We start from the raw sequence: 10,432 nt of genomic DNA, 5'->3' as shown, positions 1-10,432 counted from the left end.
TCCGAATTTCGTCCTATTCAATGCATGAAATAGAGATTCACCTTTTTCTTTATTTTTAATTGGGATGTAATGAATAAAAGATGGGGTGCCAATATCAACTCTTTTAAATAAACGATGAAAACCAAAACGAAAACGTGGAATTTAGAAGTTGTCGTCTACTACTACTAGTAGAAGTCGGATTTTCCTTCATAAAATTTTCCCAATATTCATATATAAATACAAAGGAGCCGAACTCGACTTGGAGACGACCTGAGGTATCCTCTCTCTCATTCTTCTGGTTTTCTTCAATAAACCCTCTTCAACGACACACACCTTTCTCTTCTTCAACCCCACACACCTTTCTCTTCTTCTTCTTTTTTCAAAAACCCTCACACGCTCTGCTTTTTTTCTTCTTTTTTGGTAACAGTGGGAAGTCATCATCTTCGATCTCAAGGTCATCAAGAGTTAATTTTGGTGTGGCGAGGTTGATGCGAGATAAGCGGACCAAAGAGCTAGTTGCCGTGAAGTATATCGAAAGAGGCGAAAAGGTTTGTTTCTTAGAATAATAGAATTGTTTGAAGTTCCTCGATTTTACAGTTATTGTGAATTAGAGGTTAATTATTGGTTCAGAGAATTGGAAATCATGTGAATTATGTCGAAGGTGAAGACATCTATTTGAGAAACTAAGGAGACAATCCGAATTTGGGTTTTGTTTGAGTTTTCTTTTGGCTTGAATTTTGCTTCGAGAATTTATGGTTATTGTTCTTTCTAATTAGAAGCTAGTTTTACTTCGTTTGATTGTCACTGTAAATTGAGAATTTTTATGAGTTTTATGTAGTCTTGTTTTGCCGAATTTAGGTTTAGCTTGGTTTGGAGAAATTTATAAAAGGAGAGTTCTGTCAGATAACTCTGCGATGTGAAAGTTTCCACCTTGGTTAGGAATGTGTTGCTATCGCAAGTGGTTTAGTTGGATGGTTTATGAGTTTTATTTGATTGGAGAATTTTGGATTTTATTTGAGCTAATCAGCAAATATTATCTAATTTATTAGATGACAAAACAGTTCAAAGAACATTACTAAAGAGAATGATGAATCTGGATCATAGTTACCAAGCCATGCCTTTTGAATCCATTAAATGATTTAGTCAATACCATGGTTTAAAGTTTCATATAGTTTCGAAATATCTTGACATGTGGGAGATGGAGAATGTGTGTGTGTGTGTGTGTGAGAGAGGTATTTACAAATTTGTAAAGTTATTAAGTAAACACGATTTTTTGATTTTGAAGTCATCTCATCTGTTGGATTGCGCCTGATCGAACGGCTGTGGTTTGTATAGGGTAAAACGTTTGATAAACAGACTGATGCTGAACAGCTCCCGATGAATATTTATCATGTTCTTTATAAATAAGTTTAGGTGTTTATATTTTGTATTATTGTACAAATAGAACTTTGTTCTTTAGACTATGAAGGGTATAATAGTCATTTGGACTAAAAATACTATTGTTGGTATGATATTTGGTTGGAAAATGAATATTTATCATGTTATTTATAAATGAGTTTAGGTGTTTATATTTTGTATCATTGTACAAGTAGAATTTTGTTCTTTAGACTATGAAGGGTATAATAGTCATTTGACAAGAATAATTTCTCTTCTCTTCTCTTATGAATCCTAACCAAACAGGAGAAACTTGATTCTTTCTTTTCTCTTCTCTTCTCTTTCAATCCAAATAGGGTGAAGAGAAACTAGTCTTCTCTTCTCTTCTCTTAATGAGTTTTTCTTCCCTTCTCTTCTCTCAATCCAAATAGAGCGTTAGACTCTTACTATCTTTCCTTCTTTCCCTCCTCTACTCTCTATCTCTTGTTTCTTACAGCTAAGGTGCGGTTGCGGGATCAACTCCGATGGTCGGCGGTCATCCCTTCCCCCCCCCTCTTTCTCTTCTCTTGCAACTTGCAAGACTGAGGTGTGGGCGTGCGACTGTGGACTGCCTCTCAACTCCGATGGTCAACGGGTCATCCCTCTCTCTCTCTCTCTCTCGTCTTTTGCAAAGTTGAGGTACGGTTGTCTCTCTCTCTCTCTCTCCATTACTTTTGGCCGTGGGCTTAATGTATGTGTTGAGCTCCTGATAATTAATGCGATGGTTCAAGCCAAATTCGTTGTTGGCCCTAAGATTATTAAATGTGTTGGACTCGTCAATTTGATGGTTCAAGACAAATCCACTATTGGTAGTTGAGCTATCCATATTAATGTATAGTGGATTTATAATATTGGGGTTGATTAGGATCTATTTCGGTTCCATATTTTTATCATTAGAAGGCTCAATCTGCAAAGAAAAAAATAAATACACCTTAGAGAGGTTGTGAAAATTGAAAAAAGTCGATTGAGTATGCAACGTGCCTGTAGGATAGCCTACCCAATGGCCTGTAGGATGGCCTTCCCAATTCAATTCAAATTTTGAATGTTTGCATTCAAAAATTCATTTTAAAATGCATTAAGAAAAACTTATTTTTTTTCTTAATTAATTGATGAAGTTTTTTGGCAACCCATGGAATCGAACCGAACCAAACTGAATTAAGGTCGGTTTGGGTTGGTTCGGTTCTGGTTCCAATATAATGGAACCGACCTTGGTCGGTTTGATTCTGATGTTGCTCAAACCGAACCAACCCGAACCAAGTTGCACCCCTAGGTAATATTCATCCTCCATTGATCTCAATTTATTTGAAAGTAGAACAGTAGAAGGTGTGGTGGAGATTGTTAAATTCTATCTATCCAACCATTTTTTTTTTGTTCTTAAAAAGTTTGAAATTGTGATAAATTTGAAATGGTTTTGAACTTTGAAGAGTAAGTGCGTGTTTGATAGCGCTTCAAAAAGCAGTTTTTTAGGGTTAAAACGCGATTTTGTGCCGTAATTTACGTTTGATAATGCTTCAAAAAGCAGTTTTTTTGGGTGGCTTTTGATCACAATTTTGACGAGCGGGTTATATGCGCTTCTCACAACTGCGTTTAAAATGTTTCTTGTGAAATGATTGTAATACCCTTCATCAACTTGCCTAACTCCAATGTAAGTTTCACGACCTAAAACCCAATCGATCTCTCTCATTCTCACTTCTTCGTTCAACCTAACCCCACAATAGGTGATCTACGATCGATGCCATTGACGACAACAGCCATCTCCAATCGACGGCATCGATGATCTTAGACGAAGCTCATTGATTGCTCCACTCAATTGTTGATGGGTGTGTGTGTTATTCCTTCAATCTCTTCGCCTTTCCGCACTTTCGACAACTTCCTCCTCTCCCCATCACCTCTGTCTTAAACCTCACTCACGTGCCACGACCACCTCATTATCTCTCATCTGTTCTCCATCTTCTTTCCTCTTTTACTTTCTCGAACTCTCTTCGATCCTCCCTCTCTCGCTTTCTGTGTGTGTATTTATGCAATTTAAGGTTTGTAAAAGCAATGCTTTGTGGCAGAAAGATGTTTAATTTCATTATTAGGAAAGATGTGAGAAAACACCTTTTTCTAGTTCAAAATGATGATCTAAAGGGACAAATTCTCCCTTTTCTTCTTAAATTACAGGAAAAAAATAGGTTTTTTGGGGGTTTTATTTATTTTCTCTAGGGACGAAATTTTGGGTAAAAGAAGGGTTTTTTTTTTATTCTTTTCTTTTCTGTTAGTAATTTGGATAGACGTGAAGTCTTCAGTGCTGTCAAGTCTCCTTTCATCCAAGGTCTTAAACACTCAAAATTTAGAACCCAAAGCCCTATTAGATTATTTTTTTGATAACCACCCTATTAGATAATTTTAGTGCAGAAACAGATCCCATTCAAACAAATACCTTAAAAAATGATAAAGATATTGTCTGTGTATTGGATTACTTGTATACATATACCATGGGTGACTTCTCAAATTCTGTAATTTATATTGAAAATTCAAAAACCGTTTGCAAGATATTAAATTTCAATGCAGGGTATTGTTTGATCTGCAAAATGAGAACTTTCAACCTAGTTTGGAAAATAGGCTTCTTTCAAGGAAATGGAGACAACTGTCACCCTAGTCCAAGGGGCCTTATGTTAAGTCCATGAATAATGTTCATCCCAGCTAGTTCTTTTCTTGAGACAAGGAAGATGCCATTTTTGTATCTATTTTCTCGTATCATGGTTATCTATAAGCATGTAGAAAAATATTGTGGATATTGGATTGTGTATTATGTAAGTATTTTCTTTATCAAGAAAATTTCATATGTCCATTTTTAAGAGGAGATGTTATCGAAATTTCGATAGAATTATAAAATTTATAAAATTGTTTAAATTAAAATAATAATTATTATAATTTTTTAATATAATTTTATTATATATATATATATATATATATATATATATATATATATATATATATATATATATATATTTAGTGTAATTATATAACTATTAGGTTATTCTGATAATTTTTTGTGCATTCTGGATGTATTATTAACATTAAGGGTAGTTTGGTCATTTTATCAGAATACAGTAGAATCCAACAGCTGTATCAAACAATAATTACTAAATTCTAGTAAACAGCACAACACTTTTAAAAAACTCTATCAAACAAGCTTTTCAGTGTTCCAGCTTTTTACAATTGTTTCTGACAATTGCTTTTTACAGCAGAATCTGACAACAAATTTTGGCCGCTTTATCAAACGGTGCCGAAACTATTTTGTATAGAACATTTTAAGGTCCAACAAACGGAAAATACACATTTCGTAGAGAACAATTACTAGGGATCAGTTTCCCTAAAGAATCCTTAAGGGGTTGTCTGTTTGATATTGGATGTTGAAATTTTATTTTTTTATTTATCACGTAAAACTAAAACTTATATTGATTTCTGATTTTTGAGAACAATCTAATCTAAAGGATCAAATTTGAGCAACCAATTCAATAGATTATCAAATCAGATCCTTGATCCATTGACATCCCTAATTGGAGAAAGTTTCATTAAAACTTTCAATTATAAACTTAGTTAAATAGAATTGTACCTGAATTGGGAACTTACTATTTCGATATACAAGTAAGGGTCCGTATCCGAAAGTCACAACTTATATTGGATTTGGAAAGCTGGAATCCATATAAGTACTGGACAATGATTTTTCTATCTAATGAGAAATACTCTGTTTATCTTTTCTTTCTTCCTTTAGCAATATAAACGGTGAGTGCTTCATTAGCTCAATTTATTTTTATTTTTATTTTTATTTATATATGTGCTCTAATTCGATTATTATGAAAAATATATAATCAAATTTTTTTTTATAGTAACTGAGTAGCCCACATGGAAGCACTATATAATAAATCATCAATAAGTCAAGATTTTTTGTGATAAGTGTGGAAACAATTTGTTTCAAAATCCCCAGAATTACTGATGTTGTAGATTACTGAGATCCCTCAATTTTGGTTTGGGCTTCATACTTAATCACACACTATAGTCATCTTCTTGGGTTCATGTAATTACAGTGACGGGGATGTAGATGACAAAATTCTATTAATCTAACTTATAATAGATTAGATTTCGCCCTTACATTTTAGTTTTTATCTAAGTTTTTCCATGAAATCTAGAAGAAGGCTGTGGTGTGTTGGATTGCTAAGTTGGTTAACCATTGGAGCTCAACGACCCTTAGATTAGAATGACTTTAAATCTTACTATGTTAGTAAGCATATCATGTTACAGATTTGCTACTATATAGTTTGATACTTTTTTTTTTCTTTTTTGCTTATGGCCTTGTTTAGTTTTTTCCAGAAGCCTCAATAAATTATGTTATTTGTTTGTTTATCTTCTCCCTTTCTCCTACTAGAAGATTAAGAATGTTTGAATAAAAGTATAGTTATTCCTTTGATGTGAGGATGTATCATAAAGTGGTTATTAACAAATACATTATTAATTTCAAACCATTTGAGCATTTGTCATCATGAATTTATACCCATCAATTGATCCATTCATAAAGCTCATAGTTGAAGTCCAAGCAGCTGTGCTCCATAGTACGTCACTTTTAAAACATAGTTCTTCAATTAATCTTTGAGTGTTTAATTTTCCTTTGTTGTGCTCTTCAGGGAAAATCTATTGAAGAAGAAATGGACTTCAAGGTGATGGAGAAGCCAAATCGCTTTACTCTGCCTACTTCCCCAACTTTCGTCTTCCCTCACGGGAGGAGAGAGCGCTATCAAACTTGTTTTACTATAAAAGATGGACATTACTCGACAAAAAGTATTCCCAACTTGCGTGGGATGGTTTGTCTCGGATCTTCTCATGGTTGGTTGATCATGTTAAATAAGTATCACTCCAAATGTTATCTAATAAATCTGGTCTCACTTGAGAAAATCCAACTACCTTCCATTGAAGATTTCAAAAGAGCTTTAGGAGTTTTAACATCTTCCCCAAGTGATCCCAACTGTCTGGTGATGCTCATTAACACGGAGAATAACATTTGTTTGTTTTGTCGGCCGGGTGACAAACAATGGATCAAAAAAGAATTAAACTCTAAAAAGAAACCCGATGATCATATAAAACATATTCGTAGTGCCATTAGTTTCAAAGGGAAGATTTATATCGATTTCCTTGCAGGGATTGCAGTTATGGATGTTTGTGATACCTATGTAACCATAAAGACATTTAAAAAGGAAAATTTTGAGGAAGTTATCTTTTCTATACCAGATGAAAAACCTTTTAACGACTATTTCGTGGAATCTTGTGGAGAGCTCTTTCTTGTTACGAAGATACACTTGGGATACTATCAGAACGTAGTTGAGACTATTGATGTCTTCAAATTGGATGTCTCTAGCATGGTTCGGGTGAAGGTGGAAAGCCTAGGTGATAGGGTCATCTTGTTGGGTGATAATAGTTGTGTATCAACATCAGTATCTGCAACAGATTTAGGAGTTAAAGGGGATTGTATCTATTTCTTTCAACCAGAAGATAGAAGCTTATACAGGTTTGACATGTGTAATCGAACTATCTCAGTTAGTCTGCCTTGTCCCAATGTCGTCCGTCGATGGTCTGAACCTTATTGGGTACTACCCAATCTCTGCTCATTGGTAAATTATCCATTTCTCACTCTCTTTACTTTCTTTCATTTGATATGATACTTGAAATCATTTTCTATTTGTCCTTATAATAATTTTCTTTTAGTTTTTAGATAGATATAGGTTTATACATAGAGGTTAACAATCTTCATAATGTTTCCACTAATCTCCCTGAAAAGCAATCATTTTTTTCTCTTTTTTCTTTTATTGAAAATGGAATGATCGGTCTTACAAAGTTATATTAAGCCTTCTATTAAAAATATTAGGTGTGGGTGATTGCCTGCATAATTCTTTTAATGGAAATTAGCTTGTATATATATGTCAAGGATAGTTGGAAACTGGAATTTTTCATAATATATATGTTGTGTGTTAGTACCTGAAAGAGACACTACATGGCCATTTGCAAGTTTAACCCCTCTAAATTTTCCATATATATATGGGATGGATCATGGGACATATGTAAAAACAAATTAATAATGGGGTTAGAAGTTTCAGATTTGACTGATTTGTTTTTAGAATGATTGTCTCATCATAGAAACCATCCTCACAAAAAATTAGCTCAATCCGAAATTTCTAACCCATATTTTGAAAAGCCATTGTTTTTACATATGTCCCATGATCCACCCCCATATATATATTAAACCATCGAGGGCCTCAACACCTTTCATTGTCTTCTCATGCTCTGTCGGCCCTATTCTCCTAATATACTAGGAAGTTTTACATGAAATGTGGATCTTCCAATACCCAAAAACTAATAGGATTTATCAAGAGAAGGCAAAACTGCTGTTCTTTTAATATCTAATAACAAGTTTCATCCACTGCCCTTGATAAAGGGGCCAACCAAAATCATGTGAACTTATTCACTGAAATCTGTTCAATTGGTGTTTTCTAGTCATTAATAGAAAGGAAAAAAAATTGAACATAATGGGTAAAATCACTAGAGATTGAATCTTACAATATTCAATCATAGATAGATGAGCCAATCTTTCATCTGTTCAATAGGTATAGCCAAGTGATCAGTTTTTTTTAATTAGATTTGAAAACCGCTCTTCTCTCATTTCTGTTTTTAATAATGTTAATGTCTGGTTAAAAAATTGTCTTTATGTTTACAGGTGAGGCAGGGAACAGCAGAGATCGAGGGAAACATAAAGGGTGAAATAAGAGGAGACGAAAAGCCTTGGAATAATTTTCCAAGAGAGATTTTAGATTCGAACAAGAGGCCTTGGATGGACATCCCAAGGGATATTTTAGAATTGATAATATCACGTCTCTTTTTAGGTGATTGCATTCGCTTTCACCTCACTTGCCAAGCATGGACAGCCATCACTTCTCCACTCCGAACACCCCCACATCCATTTCAATCTAAGTCCCAACAATCTCCATGGCTCATGTTTTTTCCCAAAAACAATGGTGGACTATGTAAATTCTTCCATCCTATGTTCAATGACCCTTTTGTCAAGGACTTCCCAGAATTAGTAGGTGCAACTATCCGTCACTCAAAGTATGGCTGGTTGTTAATGTCTCGAGGCGAATCATTTTTCTTCTTCAACCCATTCACTAGGGAAACTATCAACCTTCCCAATATGAGAGGTTTCGCCTACCGCATGGTCAGTATCTCCTTTTCTTCCCCACCAACTTCCTCAGATTGCATAGTTTTTGGTCTCGCACTCCCTTACACCAAGTTTGTTACGATTGTGGAATGTCGTCATGGAGAAGATACTTGGACTTCGTATATGATTGATAGTAAGGTGCCATTCGTTGCATCTTTTTGCAATCCTATTTTCTATGACGGTGTTTTCTTTTGTTTGGATAAGGATGGAAAGTTGGGAGTTTTTGATCCAAAGGAAGAGTTAGAGGAACATCTTTGGAGGGTCCACCCAAAACTAATAGGACCCAATTTTTCTATTTATAAGACTTTCATTGCAGAGTGTGATGGTGAGATCTTATCGGTCTTTGTTGGTCGTTTGGGCAAACCAATTTATGTTTCTAGGTTGGACAGGTTGCAAATGAAATGGGTGAAACTAGAAACTTTGGGCAACAAAATGTTGTTCCTTAGTCATACAACATCACTATTGGCACATGCGATGACAGAGGGAACAGAGAACAAGATATATTTCCCTAGGTTCCATAGGGAAAACATTGTATTTTATTCTCTTTGGACTAGTAGATACCACTCTTTTGGGGGAAACTATTCTAAGGAAGATTGGTATGACACAGAAGAACAATGGTTCTGCACTTGGATCGAACCCAACCTTGATTCATCTGTAGAAGAACTCGACTGGCTTGCAAATCCTCCCCAAGATGAACAGGCCTAGCACCCTCCACCCTCCACATGTTAAATGTATTCCTTCTTTGTGGCCTTGTGGCAAAACATTTTCAATTATTCGATTATTGGATGGTGAAATTCATTTATTTGTTTTTATTTATTAAAGAACAGAAAATTATTATGTGAACTTTGCCTTTCTGGACTGTTTTAAAGGATTTACATAATAGAACTAGATCTCCATTTGTCTCGTACCTGCCTATTTCCAAGAACTGCAAGTTTGTATGAGTATATAATCATTTCCATAAAGAAACTTGATATCTTTAGCACCATTGTTTATGGTTTATTGGATGCATGTCAATTTTGGTTGCAGTTTGATTAAAGATGTTAATTTATCTGAAGTAGAAAACTATTAGGCTGGAAAATTTGAATGATGATGAATACATGCGGTCTTGGTATGCGGCTGATGTGGCAAGGGCACAGAACCACATACCTTTTTCCTGTGTATCCCGAAGGTCGCTACCCAGTTGGCTAGGAGAATCCATGTAGTTTTGAGTCCAAGACGACTTGGCTTGGCTAGGAGACCAGCTCAAATTTGAAACCATTAGGATGAGAGAAGCAAATTGATTATAGTTACAAGATGATGCAAGGGGATGTTAATGGATAGTCGAAAATTTGAATTCGAATCCCTATTCAAATAATAGGATATATATATTATATTGTTTATGGTTTATTGGATAGTGAAGTTGTGGGACTAGCACTTCATATGAAATTTGGACAGCCTTAGAAGAGTCATTTTTTCACAAGTCCAAAACAAGAGAATTGATACTTCGTGAAGAACTTCAACTTCTCAAAAAGGGCAATACTACAGTTTCAGAACATGCTCGTAAGTTCAAGGCATTTTGTGATCAAATTGCAGTCATGGGAAGCACTATACCTGATGCTGACAAGGACTTTTGGTTCTTAAAGGGGCTAGGAACAGAATATCACACCTTTGTAACTTCGGTTCTTGCAAAACCCCCCATTCCTTCATTCAAGGAAATCATCCTTTCTCTTCTTAGTCATGAATTCCTTTTAAAAAGTCTGACATCTCATTCCACACCTTATGAATCAGCATTTTCTGTTCAAAGAGAATCACGCA

General features: G+C 34.8%; 1 protein-coding gene across 1 annotated transcript; it reads left to right on the top strand.

Annotated features, from left to right (window-relative positions):
• Positions 1 to 224: 224 nt before the first annotated feature.
• Positions 225 to 10,000, top strand: LOC147381507 (uncharacterized). Its single transcript, XM_086430328.1, has 4 exons — positions 225 to 254; positions 407 to 527; positions 6,060 to 7,040; positions 8,141 to 10,000. The coding sequence occupies exons 2-4, from the start codon at positions 468 to 470 to the stop codon at positions 9,341 to 9,343; spliced, it is 2,244 nt and encodes a 747-aa protein (XP_086286454.1). The 5' UTR covers positions 225 to 254; positions 407 to 467; the 3' UTR covers positions 9,344 to 10,000.
• The last annotated feature ends 432 nt before the right edge of the window (positions 10,001 to 10,432 follow it).

This window comes from Akebia trifoliata, unplaced genomic scaffold (genome assembly GCF_017979445.1).
Source record: "Akebia trifoliata isolate Shusen 1 unplaced genomic scaffold, ASM1797944v1 Contig00386, whole genome shotgun sequence".
In the NCBI taxonomy this organism is placed as follows: domain Eukaryota; kingdom Viridiplantae; phylum Streptophyta; class Magnoliopsida; order Ranunculales; family Lardizabalaceae; genus Akebia; species Akebia trifoliata.
This window is presented reverse-complemented; position numbering and strand designations above follow the sequence as displayed.

Coding starts and splice junctions, on each gene's coding strand:
- LOC147381507 (XM_086430328.1), top strand. CDS start 468: ATGCGAGATAAGCGGACCAAAGAGCTAGTTGCCGTGAAGTATATCGAA. Junction 528..6,059: donor ATATCGAAAGAGGCGAAAAG/GTTTGTTTCTTA, acceptor TGTGCTCTTCAG/GGAAAATCTATTGAAGAAGA. Junction 7,041..8,140: donor TACCCAATCTCTGCTCATTG/GTAAATTATCCA, acceptor TTATGTTTACAG/GTGAGGCAGGGAACAGCAGA.